The following is a 19996-nucleotide window of genomic DNA, read 5'->3' as shown; positions in this document are numbered from 1 at the left end:
CTTGAAACCTAATAAATACTGCTTTGATCTTTGATATATGTTTCCTACTGGGTCTCATAAATAAAAACTAAGCAAGAGATAAATGTTGTTTTAAAAAATGCTGCTTTGATGATTGGCACTCAGCAGGTAGCCTGCATTCTTAATTCACCCTTTTATTAGATTTGCAATTGCAAAAAAAAGCAGTGGTTCATTATGAATTCATTATTTCACAATCTACTCAGATCAAGGACTTTTAGACTGCATTTACCTTTTCAGCCATCTCTCTCTCTCTCTCTCTCTCTCTCTCTCTCTTTCTTTCTCTTTCTCTGTAACCACATGTTCACTAATAAACACTGCCATCTGCTGTTTCGGCCTTGGAATAGTAGGTATCACACATTTTCTTCATCGCCTATTTGCATAAAAACATTACACTTTCTTCTCCTCATGTTAATTAATTATATGCACAGGATCACATTCACAAATTATTAAAGCATTTTAAAAATAAAATCTTATTAAGCTGTATTGGCACACATACACATCACCATCACAACCACATGGTGAGAGTGATAGTCCTCTCTCTCCAGAGGTTAGTTTAGGCAATAGGTTTAGGTTAGTTTAGTTTAAGATTTACCCAGTTACACCTCTTCGCGGTCCTGTCTTCAGCTCCAACATTTGAACAACATGTGACGTATGCTGTCATTAGCTATGTCCAAAAAGCTCTGCCTTTTGTCATCATAAAGAATAGGCACGACTAGAAAGAAACTGGATCTATGCGCACCATGCGTTGCCACGGAGACAGCGCGTGATTGGGATGCCGGACAGACCTGTTCGGCAGGTGATACTCCCACTGGGGAGTTGTCACATGTACCATAATTTGGTAAAAATATCGCACTGAATGATGATTGGCCAGAACAACGCCTGTAAATGCGTTGCTGATGAATGTGACAGAACAAGAAAATGCAGATTTACGATAAACAGGCGCCTCTCGTTGCATCTGCGTGACGTGTCCTGTGACGTGATAAGTGTGGGGGCGTGGCTAACCGGTGCACATTCAGGTACGGGAGGTTTTGTATGAGCTCAGGTGCTGTAGGAACCTCCCCTCACTTTCATTTTGTTTCGTGAACAGACAAGAGCGGGTGACTTTCTGAACTCACCTGTTCCAACTGCCACAGCCGATTGGCCATACCTGGCAAACACAGGTAGGATAGCATTCTTTTACTTTAAATAATATTCTGATAACTAATTCATGTATTTGTTTAATGAAAACTATTGATTTTTGTCAGTTGTTTTTTTATTATTATTTTTTTTACAATAACAATAGGTGATGCAATTTACTGAAACAGTTATAATGTGAGAGACAGAGAGAGATTTAAATATATATATATATTTTTCTTCTTTTGTGTCATCATTAAACTTGAATCATGAGGGTTTAAACATTGTATTGGTATGATAAATAGTTTCCATATATTCAAATACGTATATTCTAACCTGACATAGCCTGCCTTTTGCATACTACCCTATCTAATAAAACATTACACAATGTTTTTTCTAACTAAACAACCATTCATTTTTAAGTACTATATGGTATTACAACCAATTTCAGTTATATATGAAATTGGTTGTAATACCAGTACTGTACTCCATGTATTTGCCTTTCAGCTGCCTTGATATTCCAGTAAAACTTGATTGTTAATAGCAGCTATCCCACTTGAGATAATAAATATTTAGCTGCATGTTTAAGTTCAGAGAAGCAGCACAGAGACTCACTTCAGTGATTACACAACAATGGGATGTGTACATTGGAGAGATTATAAGAATGTTGGGTGTGTCGTTGAAGCCACGTATTGTGGGTTATTATGTAATGCAAAGGATTTTATTATAGATGCACATTGGTGTCATGGTTTCTTCCCAGATGACTCATTACATACAGCAGCCTATTGTGCTCCATGAGATATTTGGCATCTCATTGTGACTTTGTGGGTTTTCTTATTTCCTGACATTATAACTTATCATTGCTCGTTACTAAAATGTTTCATATTAAACCATTAGATGTTAAACCATGTTAAGATGAACATGAACAAAAATACACCTGAGTTAAACCACATTAAATCGAACTATTTTTTAAGTAATGGTCTTAAAACTGTAAATGCCACACAGAGTTTCCCATGACTCCTATTTAAGACAGCTTGTTTTCTCTTAATTAGGGAAAGGACAGAGACATGAAGCTCCCTTTGGGTTTTGCTTTTGCTGTACTCCTGACACTTCAGAACTTCCTACTGGTGTCTGCTCAAATAACATCTAGTTGGAGGAGGAACGGGGACGCAAACACACAGGAGGACATGTTCAGCGGAGATGATGGGTATACTAACTCCAATCAGTCTTCAAAGGAGATTGGACAGGCCAGTGGGGATTCAAGCCTGGACTCGTACAATTCCACCACAGTGCCTTTAGAAACGACAGACAGCACCGATAAAGACAACCAGACAGACAGTACGAGCGATTCTGTTTTTCCCACACCAAGTCCTTCGATGAACAATGAAACAGGCCCGGACCACACAAGCACACTGCTGCCAGAGAACAGCAGTACAGGAACACAGCCTTCACCCTCAAACGAGACTGACACTTTCGAGGACACTCGAAACTCCTCGTCTACAGGAGACAAGCAGAACATGACAACTACACATTTGCCATCTGTGGCAGATACTACAATGACTCCATCTGAAGGTACCTCTAAAGGGACTTCCCCAGGAATGACCACCTTCCTGGGGAAGTCACCGAAGTCACCGACAACTATTATAACAACTAGCACGTTACTCGACACTGTAAGCTCTGAGTCCACAGCTATGCAGTCCACAAAATCAAACGTGACCGGAGGATTGTTTGATGTGAGGGAAGGATCAGAGAGAGGTGAGAAACACTGCTAAATGTATATTTTTGTCCATGCCTTCTCACAAAGCAATGACACGGTTGCGATGTTCTTCAGTCAGGGGCCCATATTTATCAAAGCTACCTTGGCAATACCTGAAAAAGTTTACAAAGGTCAGGTTTTGTACTTTTGAAGTCTATTGAACAGTTGCATTGGTGCATGAAATCTGATCCTAGAATAGCACTCTTACTTTAAGAGCCTTCAGAGTTGTGGTCCTAAGATTTTGTTTCTTATCTTTGAACCCTAAGTCAGACCAAACGCACATACTATATAAAGACACGCAAGCTTTGATTGATGATGCTGAATAATAAAACATTTTGCATTGATAACAAAATTTTCAGTAGAAACCTAATAGTGCACGAGTCATTCCATGATAGCAGCACCGTTTCTAAGTAGTCAGACATCATGTGTGTCCATAGGCAAACAACAGATCTTCTTTATTTCCACCTCTTAGCTGTCCCACATTTGCAGTGTCTCGTTTCTGCTATGAAGCTCCCACTAGCTCTGCGCGTTGGGTTGGGTTTCAGGGCCGGGCTGTCCCCTCTGCTGGACCGAGCTCTCTGGTTACCGACACCTAACCTTACAGCACAATGAAGGCTGTGTTCTCTCAGCTGGTCTGAGAGGGTGTGTCTGCCTATAGGTCAGGAGCAGAACAGGGCATGGGTACCTTACCGCTACACTGATGTTATCACAGTCAGTCTAGGGTTAGAATACGTCAAGGTGTTTCCTGAAATCAGTGTTTCCTTAAACCTGTATAGATAAGTGCAGGTATTATAGACAGATATTTTGGCATTCCAGTGATAACATATTTGGAAAAAATTTGGATATTTGTTGAAAGTTGGGTTGAGAGTGCTGCAGATTGCTATACTAGCAGGAAAATTAAATATATCAATTGGGAAAGCCCTTCTATAACTCTACATATCCACATCTTTAATCTATATCTATTTCTATATCTAATCTTAAGTAGTAGACATTTTCTATTTCTATTTCTTCTTCTTGGCTTTTCATACTATTTCTTCTGTGAACATTTTGTCTTTAGACCTGATGTTAATATAGTCTGTATACCTCATCCAATCATCTGAAGATCCACGATTATTTTTTCAGGTCTTTCTTCAGACACTCCCCAAAACACCAATAATCATGCCTGGGGAGCCATTTTGGGTATTGCTGTTGTAGTGGGAATCACTGCCCTGGTAGTCTTTGTCATCATGAAATGGAAGAACCACAGGGATTTCTCTCATAGGAAACTAGTTGAAGATACCCCGGGTGATCCAGGTAATAGCAAACCTTATATCACGTTCATCTTCATTATTATCATGCTATTAGAAGGTTGTCATATTCTCCAGCCCAAACACCATTCTGATGTTGTAGCGCACATTCTGTTTGCAGTAAGGACTTCGGGATGCCCTTGTGTGTTTAGATGATGGTACAACAAGGGAAAGTAATCAGGACAGAGGAGTCAAACTCACATTAAATAAGGTTGGATCTAAAATCCCGTGACATCCACAGAGTTAGACATGCTGTAAAGAAGCCACCTTAATGAGAAGAATGAGACTGTAGGTATCAACAAGTTGATCTTTGCCAGTCATGATATATCCAGCTGGCATAATAAAATGGTCACGGGAGGAAGTGGCATTGTTATGCTCTGATACTTCACACAACGGAGCATAAAGCAGTCCTGACCAATCCTGACCAGTCCCCATTGGGCTATTCAGAGACTGTAGGGAGCATCATGACCACTGCAGTCATTTAGCAGCAGACCATTCAGTAAGGCCATTCAATCATGTGGCAGATACAGGGGCAGCTGTAAGGAATATGTGCTGAACACTAACAGACCATGGTGGTACACAACTAATGCAAACAGCAGTGGCGATATATGTAGGGATCTAAAGGGAGTGCAAGATTATAAAGAAGGAGAACAACTTAGAGAAATATCAGGTGCTGAAACAGAAGGAAGAGCAAGAGAAACAGAAAGGAACATAGAAAGTGTCGGATCATTCTCAAAAGAGAATTTGAGGCCATCAACTGAAAGAGTGGTTACAAGAGATTCCAGGACTGACATCTGCATTGTTAGTGCAGGAACATGCAGTTCTCACAACACACACACACACACACACACACACACACACACACACACACACACACACACACACACACACAAAAAAATACGGAACTTGACTCTCAAATTATTGTTTAACAAATTTGCCTGTATCATGTTACAGTATACATTCAGAACACTTTAAGCCACGCACTATTGCAGCAGTAATGGCAACTAATAACATAGCTGTGAAATGGGCTTACATGCATCACCTATTGGATCTAATACATGTTTGTGCTTCGTATTTATAGTTCTTCGACTGGACAACAGTGAGCCTCTGAACTTAAAGTTTGATGGTTTTGCTTACTACAATCCTGGCCTGCAAGGGGATAACATCCAGATGACTAACTTTCCACAAGGACACTTTAACTGAGAAGAACTGTGGGGCCACAACTCTGATATCTCATACTGGGAACAGCTCCTCTGTAAAATAATAAGGCCCCAAGAATCAAGAAAGTAGTAAATAATGCAAAACAACCTGCCAAATGAACTTGAAATGACCTCTGACTCATCAGCAAAGGACTAAAACTTATTATTTTACATTTTCTGTTATTTCCTTTCAGTCTTATGTTGTTGGTTCCTTTGTTTTTTTCCCCCATAGACAGAATGATTTTCCTCTTGGACATTTCTGAATATTGAGGAATGTTATATCATTATACTCCACAAATATTTTGTAATTTTATAGGAATTTATAGAAATTATTATTTAGGCAATTTTTTATGTTAGTAATTATTAAGTAATTTAATTATTAGTACAATTATTATTACTAGTCAAACACTAATTTTGTCATATATATATATGATGTAAAAATTGTATATATATATATATATATATATATATATATATATATAGATAGATAGAGAGAGAAAGAAAGAGAGAAAGAGAAAGAGAGAGAAAGAGAAAGAGAGAGAGAGAGAGGCATTTTATTTTTGCAACAAGCATGTGTTCAAGCACATTTTCATTTCATAAGCACAATCAGTCAGATTCTAAGGGTGTATTGGATAATAATGGTATATATTTCATATTATCTAAATTACTCTAAATTTTTATGTTAAGACTCCTTCTACCTCCCACAACACAATCAAGTCTGCAGTGAGTCTTCATTATTCCTTCGTTTTGATACATGTTTATTTTCATTGATTATCAATAAAGCCAGATGAACTGGGAACTCAACAGCTTCATATCTCTGTAGATATTTAAGTATTTTCTTGGTAATACTGACTACAAACTGAGGTTTGTGGTATTAATGTCCAAGAACTGTGTTTGTCTTCTGCTATCATACAGTGTTTTACATCCGCCAGAAGGGTATCCAGTGAGTGGGATGCTTTATATAAAGTAAAACCAGTTACCTTGGTAAAACCTTCCAGCAGTCTACTGGGAAAAAATTCAATGCTCATTTAAGCACATACAGCAGACTGTATGCCTTCTGTCAAAACGCATTTATGATTCATGCAATATAAAAATAGTTGAGAAATAATAAAAAAGCATAAAAGTGTCAATTCTTTGTTTATTATTTTAATAAGGTATTATTTTAAAAATATTTTATATTCCATGCTGTATAATGCCTATATCACTAGTACTACCGACTTTATTATTAACTACTGCATACTTCATCCACTTCATCCAGGCCTGTTGGTGGCGACACATGAATTTAAGTTCGTTGCCGTGTATCACGTTACCAAACAGGAAAAGACTGCAAGAAGTTGGCGACGGTACTTTTAAATAGACCAAAAACGGAATTTAGAAACAATTGGAAATGATTAAAACCGAGAAAGTGCTGCATTTAAAGAGTTGTCGTGGCCGACAGGTCCGTGTAGTGCGAGAGCATTACCTACGAGAGCGGGTGTCGTGCGGCAGCGCGCTGTGTCAGGCGGCCTGTGAGGGCGGTAAGGCTGCCTAGGCTCGCCCCGGTGCCTCCTGTGTGTTTCTGTAGTGCACAGGAGAATTAATGTAGAATTCAGTGTATTATTATTGCTGTTACTATTATTATATATTAGCTTGTTATATTCATGTATGTTATATTCATGTTATATTCATGTATCATAGCTGAAAATTAAAATGTACACAAAGGTTCTCACGCATTTCGCCTGTTCTTCTGTCTAGTCTATATTTTTTCATTTGTTGAAGTCCAATAAACTCACTATCTCAATTACCTTCTCCAGTTCATATGTACTTGCAGTATGAGAAACACATGAGGGGACCAGACGGGATTAGTGAATACTCTTCTATCATAGTCAGGGGAGACTGGGTTGGTTTGGTTTGGACTGACTGCTACATGCTGAAGGTGTCTGTGTTGTGGATAGATGGCAAGCTGCTGTCTGGGGATGTGACCCACTATGTTGTTCCGGACGCCGGCGTGGTGCGGGACTTCCTGGAGGTCCTGGAGTTCAGGGGGCTGTGCGGGATCGTGTTCACCCAGACAGCCTGCCAGGCTGCCCAGCACGCGCGTGGCCGGAGGTACGCTCCCAAAAAACTAACAACAGCAACTAAACCGGTGCATGTGGATCACACATGAAAAGGAGCCATTGATGATCTCAGTTGTAGGATGTTTGAAGCATGTTTGGGTTCTGTGTCCCACAGTAGTGTTTTAGCAACTGTTTTGCTATTCTGAACTACTGTCTTGCAGGCACTATAACAGATTACGTGGCCTTCTGAAGGACCCTCGCCATGACTGTGTTCTGTTCGCCAACGAGTTTCAGCAGTACGCCTACTGCCCCCGTGAGAAAGGAGAAACCCAAGAGCAGTGGCACACAAGGTGACCGATTCACGCCTGCCTGGACTTCCTGTGTCATGTGACCTGGTGAACAGTAAGCTGATCTAGTGTGAAATGTGTGTGTGTGTGCACGCAGGTGTGTGTACCATGCAGCAGTGTGGTATTATAACCATCTGGCTGGTCTGACCCCGGTTGTTATGATCACAGAAGACCAGAAGGCTATCAAAACGTACAGCAGCCTAAATAGTGGAGTTTATGTCATCTCAACTAATGTATGTGTGTGTAGTTTTTATTAATATCCTAATTTTTCATATCCAAAATATGTAATCATCCTCCTTTCTGCATTGCTACTTCCTGTAGTTACAGTATCGGGCATTAATTAACCTCCTAAATGCCTCGTCATGGATTCTGTCTAACTATAGACTCCTCATGTCTCAGCACTGTATCTTTCTGTCAATCTGTAGGAATATTTGGAAAGTTTCTGGCCGGACCTGCAGGGGGCCCGGGAGCTGTATGCGTCCATCGCTCAGACGCTGCAGGAGAGAGAGAGTGAAGGAGCGGAGAAGGAATACCCGGAGCACCTGCCTGCGGACGTCCTGGAGGCGGGGATCAAATCCGGAAGGTTCATTCAGGTGAGGCCAACTCGATCACACAAGTTGAGGAGTGATGAAAGAACCTCTTTGTTTTATCATCTGAAAGATGCGCTTCTCCTCTGCGTGTTTTGAGGGGCTGCTGACACGCTGATCTTTCCTGTTTCAAGGGCACACTTAATGTGAACAAGCACCGGGCACAGCACGAGGCCTTTGTGCGTTTTGAGGGCTCCACAAACAAGAACACAGGTCAGCGGTCATAAGCACGAACTTCTGGTTGAGCCCCGCGCTGCGAGAGTGTATTAAAAGGCCGTGGGAGTTGACCTTTGACCTCTGACCCTGTCTGCGACCTTGCGTCTCCAGAGCTGAACAGTGATGTGCTGATCAGTGGGATGAAGCATCGTAACCGGGCGATACACGGCGACCTGGTCGCCGTGGAGCTGAGTCCGCGCAGTGAGTGGACGGGGCGGACCACAGCATTAACGGAGGACCATGGGGAAGAGCGTACAGGGGACGACACCCAGAGCCAGCCCATGCCCACGGGTAAACACAGCAGCCTCACCCCGATACTGTACCCAGGGATGGCCTCTGGTAACCTCCCCAACCCTCATGTGGCGTTTGCATTGTGGAAGTGTACTTGAGGCGTAAGTGGCGGTGTTGGAGAGAACTGAGGCCTGGCCAGACAGAACAGGTGAGCAGGTACACACAGGCTGACGAAGGATCGGCATTGAATTATGTAACCCTAAAGTACGATCAGATTATATTATTTACATATAATATACATATATTTACATATAATATACATATATACATTTACATACATATTACGATAATATTAGTCAAGACTAGTGAATGGGGGGAAAATCCTGAACAGTCAATACTAGTGATATTCCAAAATAAAATGGACTTTTACAAGCTTGTCTTTCCTCCCATGTAGGCAGGGTGGTGGGGATCCTCCAGAGGAACTGGAGGGACTATGTGGTAACGTTTCCCCCACGAGAGGAGCTTCAGTCCCAGAGCCGAAACTCCCAGAAGATTCTGGTCATTCCCTGGGACTACCGCATCCCAAAGATACGGATCAGCACCCAGCAGGCAGAGACGCTGCAGGTCTGGCTTAAATGAACAAGAAAATCTATCATTTCTTTTCTCATCATTTATTTGTAGCTTGGCGCTATATAATACTGTGCCATCATTAGATTTGATGTTATACCAATGGTATAATGTCAATATCTCTGTATTATTATTTCTCAATCTCATTATAAGACACAACCAAAAAAAGGATATATGTGTACACAAGTCTCCTACAGGCAAAAGTCAATATTTAGTGTGACCTCCCTTGACACCAAGCACATCTGTCCTGATGTTTGCAACATTACATAAAGGGTCTTGCTAAAATAGCATACAAGCATGTGGTGTATGCTCAGTATTCAAATAGTGTAAACCCCATTGTGTAAAGCAGCGCTGATGTGTTTGAGGCCGTGTGCACAGGACCACAGGGTGATCGTGCGTGTGGACTCGTGGGAAAGTACGTCTCTGTACCCGAGTGGCCACAGCGTCAGGGTCCTGGGGAAGGCAGGCGAGCTGGAGACCGAGATTCAGACCATCCTGCTGGAGAACGGCATCCACGTGGCCCCCTTCTCCGAGGCCCAGGTGTGTGTGTGTGTGTGTGTGGCTTCCGGCTGGCATGACGGGTCATGTGTTGTCATTTTAAGCGAACTCGTGTCTTTTTCTTCCCCAGTTGCGGGAGATGCCGCTGAACTCTAAGGAGCACCCGTGGCGGGTGGACGCGTCCGAGCTGAGCTCACGGCGAGACCTGCGGGACACGCACCTGGTGTTCAGCATCGACCCCCTGGGCTGCGAGGACGTGGACGACGCCCTGTCCGTACGCACCCTGCCCGGGGGCAAGCGCCTCGAGCTGGGTGTGCACATCGCCGACGTCACGCACTTCGTTAAAGAGGGCTCGCTCACCGATCTGGAGGCGCGGTCCAGGTACCGAGCACGCGAAAGCATGGCGGCCGCGGGGTCGTTCTTCTCCGTGAGGTACTGGACCATTCTCATCACCGTTTTCTGCACCTGTCTCCTGCCAGGGCCACCACCTACTACCTAGCTGACCGTAGATACGACATGTTGCCAGGAGTGCTGAGCGCTGACCTCTGCTCCCTACTGAGAAGAGTGGACAGGTGAGCCACACGAAGGCAAATGGACAGATCGCGGAGAAGATTACTGGTGCGGTTGTGTGGTTCTTTGAGTTTACGTGTCATCTACTCATTCTTGAACTCCACAGATATGCCATGAGCGTACTTTGGGAGCTGGACGCGGAGTCTCTGGCTGTGTGCAAGGTGTGGTATGGCCGCACTCTGATTCACTCCTCCTACCAGCTGCACTACGAGTTGGCACAGAGCCTGCTGAACGGGGAAGGGGCTGAGGTGCCTGAGCTTGCCCAGCTCGAGAGCTCCGAGCGGGACCAGAAACTGGCCGAACTCTTGCAAGCCCTGGAGACCCTGACCAGGGTGGCTCGGCACCTGCGGGCCCAGAGGGACAAGGGAGGCGCTCTTGAGCTGGAGGGGGTGGAGGTGAGGGCCCAGCTGGACAAGGACAAGAACATTGCGGCGCTGGTGCCCAAACAGCCCCTGGAGGTGCACGAGACGGTGGCAGAGTGCATGATCTACGCCAACCACTGGGTGGCGCGAAAGGTCCAGGAAAGCTTTCCACACCAGGCACTACTACGGCACCACCCACCGCCAAAACAGGAGTTTTTTAACCAACTGATTGACAGTGCCAGGAGCCGCCACTTTACCATTGATACGCGGTAAGGAATTCTGTCTCTGTCTTGGGTAGCAAAAACATTTGTGGCACAGAATCTCTTTAAGTGTATTAAATAACTAGTTTCAGATCGAAAGTTCCTTGTCCCGGTGATGTAGAAGTTTTACTAAATGTTGCTGATGTCCGTCTTATGTCCAGGTCAAACAAAGCTCTGGCAGATTCTCTGGACCAGGCGTCGGATCCACAGGATCCCCTGGTGAACAGGCTGCTGAGGATGATGGCTACCCAAGCCATGTCTAATGCACTGTACTTCTCCACTGGGTCCTATCCAGAGGAAGAGTACTATCACTACGGTACCATGATTTCACCTTCTATATTCTCTCTTATTCTGCCTAACTGGGCCTGGGCTCTTAAAGAACCTTTGAGAGTGGGATTACAGGCCAGGTCTTCCCAATATTAAAGATTGTGTTTATTAACTGAAAACATGCTGAAAGGAACCATGGACCACACATAACTCTTAGGTAGTACCTAGAACAAAGGCACATTTGCCTTAACCACACTGCTGTTCTGGACAGGGTCTTTCTGAAAGCCTTCACAGGACACCCAGCAGAAATTATACAAAAGTCTCTGGTCTCTCTGGTCTCTCCGGTGCTCACGTCGTGTCTCATTGGCAGGTCTTGCTCTGGATCGCTACACACACTTCACTTCTCCAATCAGGCGCTACGCTGACATCATTGTGCATCGCCTGCTCATGTCTGCTGTACGGTCTGAGGAAGAGGACTGCCCTCACAAGACTTTAGCTAGCAACAAGGAACTAGAGGAAATGGCTCGGCAAATCAATAACAAGAATCGAGTAAGTAGGCCTGGTCACAGGCCTGTGTTTTGATTGGTCAACATCAGCCGTTAAATTGAACAATCATCATCTTTGTACTGTGGTACTTTTTCATAAAGTTGCACACTTGTAACAATGTCAGTGCATTGCAAGAGATATACTTTTCCTACACTCTTGTAATTCATATGCACATGGTCTGAGGTGGCTAAGCATTTGATGGGACACAATCAAATGGTAAACATGACTTAGAAATGATGAGATTGAATAGAAGGCAGTTGCAGTAATGTTCTCTGTGACGGCGGTGTACAGTAAAGCTCTCTCTGTAACCCGCAGGCAGCACAGCACGCTCAGAAACAGTCCGTCGAGCTTTTCCAGTACCTCTACTTCCGAGACAAGGACCCACTCACAGATGAGCGTTGTGTGGCTGATGCCATTATCTACACCATCAGGGCCAACGGAGTGCTGGTCTTCATCCCACAGTACTAAACCTGATTTAAACACTCCATGACAAACTAGTGTTGGAGCTTTAGTGTGGTAGATGATTGATATATTGAATGTGTGTGTGTGTTTGTGTTTGCAGGTATGGTTTGAAGGGTGCTGTGTATCTGAAGAATCGGGACGGCCAGGTGCTGAGCGTAGAGGACGACGGCAGGTGTGAGTGGCAGGCAGGGAAGCTACAGAGGCATCATGACAGAATCAACACCTGCACTACCACAGGGACACACACCTTTCACCTGTTTGACCATGTCACTGTGAGTACACACACACACACACACACACACACACACACACACATCTGGTAACCACAGTGATATGAGCATCACAATGCAGACATGCTCTTTAGCCTAATCAGACTCAGCTGCACCTATGTGAGATATATGTTAGGGAAATATCATGAGATATGTTTCAGGACGTAATGTTATATATTGCAACTTTACAAAAGCTTCCACCAGTAGTATTATAGCTTCCTGTTGGGAGTTGGTGGGGGAGTGAACAGACTTCAGAATCACACATCTTTTCACAATTTAATGTCGTGTTCCTGTCTGCTCTGCATTCCTCTCTGACTCCACCGTCATTTACACCTTAGGTGCGCATCTCTGTGGAGTCCTCCCGTAGTCATGCCAACAGCTTGGGCCTGGAGCTCATTAGCAACAGGCCCCACGCGTCTGCGAGGCCCGAGTCCCGGCCGGCCGGCCGTGGCCACTCCGAGTTGGTCCAGGAGGTGGTGCGCAGGGAAGAGGCATCCCAGCAGGCCATGGAGGAGAAGAGAAGACCCAAACTGAGCCGGGAGGAGAGGGAGTTCAGGCAGAGCAAAAGGCCAAATCTCTACTCCCTCCTGCAGGACATCAGTGAACTTGCTTTGCTTGACTTGTCTGCTTCTCACGTGCCCGGCAGTGAATCACAGACATGCATTACGTCAGCTTAGTTGTACTTCACGATCTGAATTCCTTCCAGAATCTGAAACGTGGTACCTTCTGTTGGCGGTGGCCCTTAGGGGCTAGTTCATTAATTATTTGGATGGTGGGTTTTAGGTAACATTTCTTGCAGTCTGGCTGTGCATTGAACATGTTTTCTGTATAAAGTGTACATTTGTAACCTATGACGTTTTGAACTTTTTTCAGCGTTTTGTCATAAGACACGGTTTATACTAAAGCTCTACTGGATGACACGAGACTGGTATGAAAAAACAGGGTATCGTTAGATAGCTAAGTGAAAGCAAGAAACAAACAAACCAATATCCCGTATAAATTAAAATGCAAAATATGGTTCCGAAATCTGCGTACTGGTGTGCCACACATGCGGATCCGCACAGACACCCCCCCAACACACACACACACACGTTGTCCTTTCTACATGCATCACGGTATCCGCATGGCTCCAGTGGGCTTTTGTGTGCACGGGTAGACTGGCTTGCACGTCGCAGCAGTGTGTGGACCGTTAACCATTAACCTGTATGCAGTGCTGGGCTGGTGGTATCACTGGTGGGGAGGCGACAGCATGACGTCTAGGTGGGCTGACCACATGCCTGGGCAGGAAGAACACCAAGCTGCCCGTGTGGTCTCCCGGCTAACACGATCTTAATGAAAACACACAACCCGTGATGGGATTAGATTAACACTCATATTAGCTGCACGGTAAGACACTACAAGACTACTACGTACTCGTAACTCATTTCTAGTTACTATCACGTTTTCCGTTAGCAAGTTAGAGCAACTCAGCCGGTTTTAGCTTACGGACACTGGAGCTCTGACATTAGCTGGACAGCATAGAAGGAGGACGTGTTTTTATTGAATTAAAGCCAATATTAGAGTCGGTTTCGTAGTAATCCTGTTAAACCTGGTGGTTTTGTGGCGTCTCTGAACTTGGCTAGCTAGCGTAGCCGCAATGTGAGACTAGCTGGAGCTGCCCCGGTGGCTAGGCTAGCACTTACGACTGTAAAACACACCAGACGCTCCCTTCAGTACGTTTTAGTCAGCTGTTCCTATCCTAAACTAGCTAAGTTAGACGACTAACTGTGAATAAATGTCCGGCTGGCGTTTGTATTTTGTTTTTTGACATCTAATTTACAGCTACTATACAGCAGTAGTATTGCCCTGGTATATGAGCCTGTTTGGCACGTGACCTTCTCACCTTTTGCGTTTAAACACTAACGTTGACTATATTTGAACCAGTCACAAACATGTGGTCAAATGTAATAAACTACGACTGTTTCCTCAGGCTGGGGCCGGGCACTCCAAGCTGGAAAGATGCAGCAGAAGCGCAATATTCAGATCATAGAGTGGGAGGACTTGGACAAGCGCAAGTTCTACTCCTTTGGGGTCTTCATGACCATGACCATCCGTGCCACTGTTTACCCAGCCATGCTCATCCGCACCAGGCTGCAGGTGCAGAAGGGCAAGTCTCTCTACACGGGAACCTACGACGCCCTGCGGAAGATCCTGCGCGCTGAGGGCATTAGAGGACTCTACAGGGGTTTTTTGGTCAACACGTTCACCCTCATATCTGGACAGGCGTACATCACCACGTACGAGCTGGTGAGGAAGTATGTCTCCAGCTACTCCAAGAACAATACCTTTAAGTCACTGGTGGCAGGGGGGTCGGCATCACTGGTAGCCCAGAGCATCACGGTCCCCATAGATGTGATCTCCCAGCAGCTTATGATGCAGGGCCAAGGAGAACATCTGACTCGCTTTAAAGTCAAACCCAAAGCAGGAGCCAAGCACACCGTCACTTTTGGGCAGACCAGAGACATTATTGGTCAAATATTTGTGGCCGATGGGTTCCGCGGGTTTTATCGAGGTTACGTGGCGTCTCTCCTCACGTACATACCTAACAGCGCAGTCTGGTGGCCGTTTTACCACTTTTATGCAGGTAAGACATTCTTGTAGGTTCAAGTAACACCTAGGTTGTGGGTTGAGATTGATGATAAAATATTGTCACAATAATAAAACATTTAGCCCAAGTTGCTGTGGATAAACGTATCTGCCAAATGCAAAGAACTTGTCATCTAAGTGTTCTCCTTGTTAAGGAAACAGAGACCCAATTAATTAACATCATTCAATGACTCAATTGTTGTCCTAAGTGTACTGGAGTCATGGATATTAGGAGTCGCTTCTTTGACCATAAGCAAAAAGCGAGTGTGAGTGTATCGTTCACACAAGCTTTGTGCTTCCACTTTTACTTTGAAGAACATCTGTTAAAAATTGCTTTCCAGCTTGTTGTAACCATATCAAAGGCATCTGTGGGCAATTTGGCGCCAAAAACTGCTGAAAAAGTTATTAGAGCCAAATTCTTCTCTTCTTTGTAGTCGCATCAGACCTTTGTGCCACTGTAATTTCTGCTTCTCCACAGAACAGCTATCCAAGATGGCACCAAGTGACTGTCCACATTTAGTGCTTCAGGCCATGGCTGGTCCACTCGCTGCAGCAACTGCTTCAACCGTCACCAACCCGATGGATGTAGTGAGAGCCCGGGTCCAGGTAGCTCACCTCACCTTTTGTAAATGGCTACATTATGAAACCAAAGAAGTAGCTCATGCTTAGCGATGTCTGTGGGTCTCAGTTTACGGTCAGCCATCAGCTGGAAAAGACGTTTAGTCTTGCTTGATGTAGTGAGTAACAGTGCTCCCTCTCCATTGGAGGAGCGGGGTTCAGTCCCCAGACTTATGCCAATAAGAGTCCATGGGCAAGATTTCTAACAGTGCATTTGTAAGATGATCAAAATTTTAAGTCACTCTGGATAAGATGATTTGTATGGTGTAATTGTAAATGATTTTCAAAGTGAAATCTTAGATTTAAGATTGTTAAGTTTCATGGTACTTGTGGTTTTATAATAGGGGGAGGCCTGTATATAAAAGGATCAAGACCCATATGATTCACCCATTCCACACAAATACCCACAAATTAAAGCAGACATTCTACTCTTTAACCTCACCATCATTTTTCATTAGAAAGTCAATGTGTTGAGGCTAAAGCACCAGATGGTGTGATTACTTCTCTGTGCTGAATATTCAAGCAGCACTCCAAAAAGCTCATATCGTCTCTCGCATGTATTTCCAACAGCACATTCAGTGTGAAGCGTTTGCGTTCGACTCGGCCCGTAGCCGATAGGGATGTTTTGCATTTGTGTTGGCAGGTGGAAGGCAGGACCTCGGTGATCGAGACTTTCAAGCAGTTGCTCAGTGAAGAGGGATTCTGGGGGATGACCAAGGGCCTGTCTGCCCGCATCATATCCTCCACCCCCACAGCAATAGTCATGGTCGTTGGCTATGAAACCCTGAAAAAACTGAGCCTTCGGCCAGAGCTGGTCGACTCCAGACACTGGTAGAAGCCATGCTGTGTCTCGGCCATCTTCTTCGTGACTCCACTTGTTGTGCACATCATTGTTCTAGATTTTGCCTTTTCACCTTGCGGCCTTGTGGTGTCAAAGTGTTGGGAGCAAGCTGTATTTGTTACGTTATTAATTAATCATAAGAAATTTTATTTGAATAGTTTATTGATTTTAAGTGGGGAAATATTGCTCAGGAAACTTGCCTGTTTAAGGCATTTGATCAGAAAGAGGGAACGTTTTTATTGTGCATTTTAATTTATTTTTTTCGTACAATCTAGGTAGTACATCAAATGTGTTTTTTTTTCCAAATAATCAACTAGATGTGTTCTGGATGGGGGAAAAGTTATAAAAGAATGTTCATTGCTAATGGTACCTGCTAGTTTGTGTGTTGTGGTGCACTGGCCCAAGTGCTCCATGAAATCTCTCTGTTGTCATATGTAATTATGTAAGTGATGCCAGTCATTTCATATAAACCTCATTTTGTTCTCTTGGGCTCTGATGGGAGTAAAGGTGCTTCATCACAGTGAAATATGCTGTTTCAAAGGAAGCATCTGTGTTGAATATGTGACAAAATATGCAGTTTGATTGTGACTGAATGCACTGAAAATATACATTTTAAAACCTGTCATTGAAGTTAAAAAGGAGTATTTGAATCAATAATTAAATAATTCATTTTTAAAATAGTAATAACGTTTAAGTGTTTAACTTTAAAATAACTCTTATGATGGAAACAACATGCAGTGTATATGTTTTGTACTTGAACGTTAATATGCCATGCACTTTGTCAAGGTCGTATCAATAAGGATAATACAATGTTTAATTCTGCACTTCTTTATATACCCAGCAGAGGGCAGATAGACTACACATTTCAACTTAGATTTTGTCTCATTTGTTATATTAATTTGTATTCTGTTCCAGAATAGCCTTTAGAATACAACTACATTTGAATGATCTAGATTATCAACAAAATGCAATTTTAGGTGTAATATTCATTATTGCATGTATACTGGCAACAAATCCCAGGCTGTTAAGACATTTTGTCTGCATCGAAATTACATTACAGCTTTGACAGTATTTGCATATTTATTTCATTGTGGCATCTTTCTCAGTCCTGTGCAACAGTGGGATTCAAATCCGAACTCAAGATCTGGTCGTAGTAGACGGAAGAATGGAAGGCGCTGTTGGGCTGCTTTGTCGTCAGATAATACCTGGTTAACGGGGGGTGGACTGCGATTTGAATACCTTTGTTATACAATTTTCATAGTCTTTTGAAACCATACCTTCACTCGTCATTCTGGACATGTTAAATTGATTTATTTTTACAGGTTCCTAAAAGTTTCTGAAACCCACGAAGTCGCAAAGTACTCAACTCGTTTTAGAGTAATATTATTAGTGATTTTTAAAATGTCCCTCATTTTCATTTTTGTGAAACTAACTATGCTACCATGATACAACAATACTTAAACTGTGCTAAATGAACACACCACTTTATGGTTAACTTTATGGTTAACTAAAATTTTCAAAGCAGTTATTTTAAAATAAATCCTTTGATCGTACGTGCATACTTTCCTTCGGTAATTAAACGGATGAAGTTGTGGAACATGAGCCGGCTCGCGTGCCCTGATTCAGCAGGCGCGCGCTCAGAGCAGACGGATCACGCTCGACGTTAACGACTTCTAAAGTCCTCTCCTTAGCGCACACCCGCTCACACGGGCATTAAAACGCCTCGCGGAGTGTTGGGCAGTGACTGGTTCCGTCTCTCAACAGTCTCTCTCTCACTCTGTGTTCTAGGTGCTTGCTGGGAGATGGTGGTTAGGATGTGTTTCCTCCATGTTATAGCTTTAATGTCCAGCTTTTGGCTATAACATTTGCCTCGAGTGATCTGTCTGCTGATTCCCAGTGACATGCAGTTTATAGAAGAATATGAATTTCTTTCTCTAATGTGAAACGTCCTGGATATGAATGTAGAATTCTCACGCTAATTCACTTACTACACAGCATACTCTAAAAATGGAAATCCTGTCTAAAGTACTAGAATATTAAATAAACGGAGCTCTTAAAATAACTTGGTAAATAGCTTCTTGGCTGTATATTGATTAAACATTTTAATATATTTATTCCAATAGTGTGACGAGAACTGTTCGTAAAATTAAATGGGATTTTGAGGGGCCCGTTGATTCAGCAAGTGATTAGTCTAAGGTCAGCCACCACTAATGGAGAGGACCTTTAAGAAACTGTTTGCCACCAAATCAATCTGTAGCCAGGGCATCTGCAGTCTCAAAAGCCCCGAGGCTGGGAGCCAGGCGTATCCTGGGGGGGCATTATTAATGACAAAATAAGGACAATGGTCCAAATAGATGCCCCACAGGGCATGGGAGCTAAATAAGTGTGATATTAGGAGATAAGGTTTTGACAGAGAAGCCTGTATCTTTTGGTGTGCTCGTGGGTGATGGATGTGGCCCATTAGTGGGATCTGTGCTGATGACTGGGCTGTGATTTAATCTGAAGATTTCATATGCCAGCTCCAGCTGAGTCCTGTTAGACGAGGCTTCATGCTCAGCTTTCAAGAACTGTGTTCAACCACAGTTTGACAGGTCTGACCAGGACTATCCTTAGTAAAGAGAAAAAAGCCCTATCTGGGTTTGCACGGGCAATGAAATATCGAACAATTTCAAGTAAAGTAAAAAAAAATACACAGTCTATCTTATATGGCCTGTTTACCAAAGTTTACTAGAAACTCACAGGCAGGATCTGTATGCAGAGCGGTTGGTCTTTACATCACAGTAACAGCACATTCACATTCATAAAACAAAGGGGAGAGAACACAGACACAGAACATCTGAAGTCTCAAATCAGACCCATTGATTGATGAGACAAACTGCAGCTGATCAGGGTGCATAGTGGAGTACATGGGTCCTTCAGCCCCCCCTCCTCACTTCCTGGGGAAAGACAAAGTGCTCCCTGGCCTCTCTCTACATTAATTATCAACCGCTGTCCAGAAGGCACTTTGTCAAGGAGATAAATGACACGACGTCAGAAAAGGAACAAATCAGACAGGAGAGGAGGGTGGGCCTCTCTCTCTCTCTCTCTTCCCCTCTTTCTCTCTAGCTTTCTTTCTATCTGCTTTTTCCTTTTCCTCCCGGGCCCATTCCTCTATGGTAGAGAGGTGGAAATAGGATAAATTGCTCGTCATGGCAACTGTATTAGCAACATGTCCAGAATGGTACTGGAGAATTTTCAATCCAATGAGATGTCCAACATTGAA

The 19996-nt window shown here is 43.6% G+C and overlaps 3 protein-coding genes across 3 annotated transcripts; all 3 read left to right on the top strand.

The window, feature by feature from the left end:
* The first annotated feature begins 1043 nt into the window (after positions 1 to 1043).
* On the top strand, positions 1044 to 6483 carry LOC143509364 (uncharacterized). Its single transcript, XM_076998015.1, has 4 exons — positions 1044 to 1178; positions 2184 to 2886; positions 4010 to 4180; positions 5255 to 6483. Exons 2-4 carry the CDS (start codon positions 2199 to 2201, stop codon positions 5374 to 5376), a joined length of 981 nt encoding a protein of 326 aa, XP_076854130.1. The 5' UTR covers positions 1044 to 1178; positions 2184 to 2198; the 3' UTR covers positions 5377 to 6483.
* A 119-nt stretch (positions 6484 to 6602) lies between these two features.
* Positions 6603 to 13501, top strand: dis3l (DIS3 like exosome 3'-5' exoribonuclease). Its single transcript, XM_076998003.1, has 17 exons — positions 6603 to 6889; positions 7307 to 7460; positions 7630 to 7758; positions 7853 to 7988; positions 8181 to 8348; positions 8477 to 8555; positions 8670 to 8849; positions 9244 to 9413; positions 9795 to 9956; positions 10045 to 10295; positions 10394 to 10486; positions 10591 to 11115; positions 11268 to 11422; positions 11744 to 11922; positions 12235 to 12380; positions 12482 to 12653; positions 12989 to 13501. Exons 1-17 carry the CDS (start codon positions 6760 to 6762, stop codon positions 13325 to 13327), a joined length of 3168 nt encoding a protein of 1055 aa, XP_076854118.1. The 5' UTR covers positions 6603 to 6759; the 3' UTR covers positions 13328 to 13501.
* A 231-nt stretch (positions 13502 to 13732) lies between these two features.
* Positions 13733 to 18193, top strand: slc25a44b (solute carrier family 25 member 44b). Its single transcript, XM_076998025.1, has 4 exons — positions 13733 to 14036; positions 14620 to 15273; positions 15754 to 15881; positions 16537 to 18193. Exons 2-4 carry the CDS (start codon positions 14649 to 14651, stop codon positions 16726 to 16728), a joined length of 945 nt encoding a protein of 314 aa, XP_076854140.1. The 5' UTR covers positions 13733 to 14036; positions 14620 to 14648; the 3' UTR covers positions 16729 to 18193.
* The last annotated feature ends 1803 nt before the right edge of the window (positions 18194 to 19996 follow it).

The sequence above is a fragment of the Brachyhypopomus gauderio genome, chromosome 1 (assembly GCF_052324685.1).
Source record: "Brachyhypopomus gauderio isolate BG-103 chromosome 1, BGAUD_0.2, whole genome shotgun sequence".
Lineage (NCBI taxonomy): Eukaryota > Metazoa > Chordata > Actinopteri > Gymnotiformes > Hypopomidae > Brachyhypopomus > Brachyhypopomus gauderio.
Note: the sequence above shows the minus strand (reverse complement) of the source record. Positions and strands in the feature narration are given on the sequence as shown.

Coding starts and splice junctions, on each gene's coding strand:
- LOC143509364 (XM_076998015.1), top strand. CDS start 2,199: ATGAAGCTCCCTTTGGGTTTTGCTTTTGCTGTACTCCTGACACTTCAG. Junction 2,887..4,009: donor GAGGGAAGGATCAGAGAGAG/GTGAGAAACACT, acceptor TTATTTTTTCAG/GTCTTTCTTCAGACACTCCC. Junction 4,181..5,254: donor AGATACCCCGGGTGATCCAG/GTAATAGCAAAC, acceptor TCGTATTTATAG/TTCTTCGACTGGACAACAGT.
- dis3l (XM_076998003.1), top strand. CDS start 6,760: ATGATTAAAACCGAGAAAGTGCTGCATTTAAAGAGTTGTCGTGGCCGA. Junction 11,116..11,267: donor CACTTTACCATTGATACGCG/GTAAGGAATTCT, acceptor TCTTATGTCCAG/GTCAAACAAAGCTCTGGCAG. Junction 12,381..12,481: donor GTGCTGGTCTTCATCCCACA/GTACTAAACCTG, acceptor TTGTGTTTGCAG/GTATGGTTTGAAGGGTGCTG.
- slc25a44b (XM_076998025.1), top strand. CDS start 14,649: ATGCAGCAGAAGCGCAATATTCAGATCATAGAGTGGGAGGACTTGGAC. Junction 15,274..15,753: donor GTTTTACCACTTTTATGCAG/GTAAGACATTCT, acceptor GCTTCTCCACAG/AACAGCTATCCAAGATGGCA. Junction 15,882..16,536: donor TAGTGAGAGCCCGGGTCCAG/GTAGCTCACCTC, acceptor TTGTGTTGGCAG/GTGGAAGGCAGGACCTCGGT.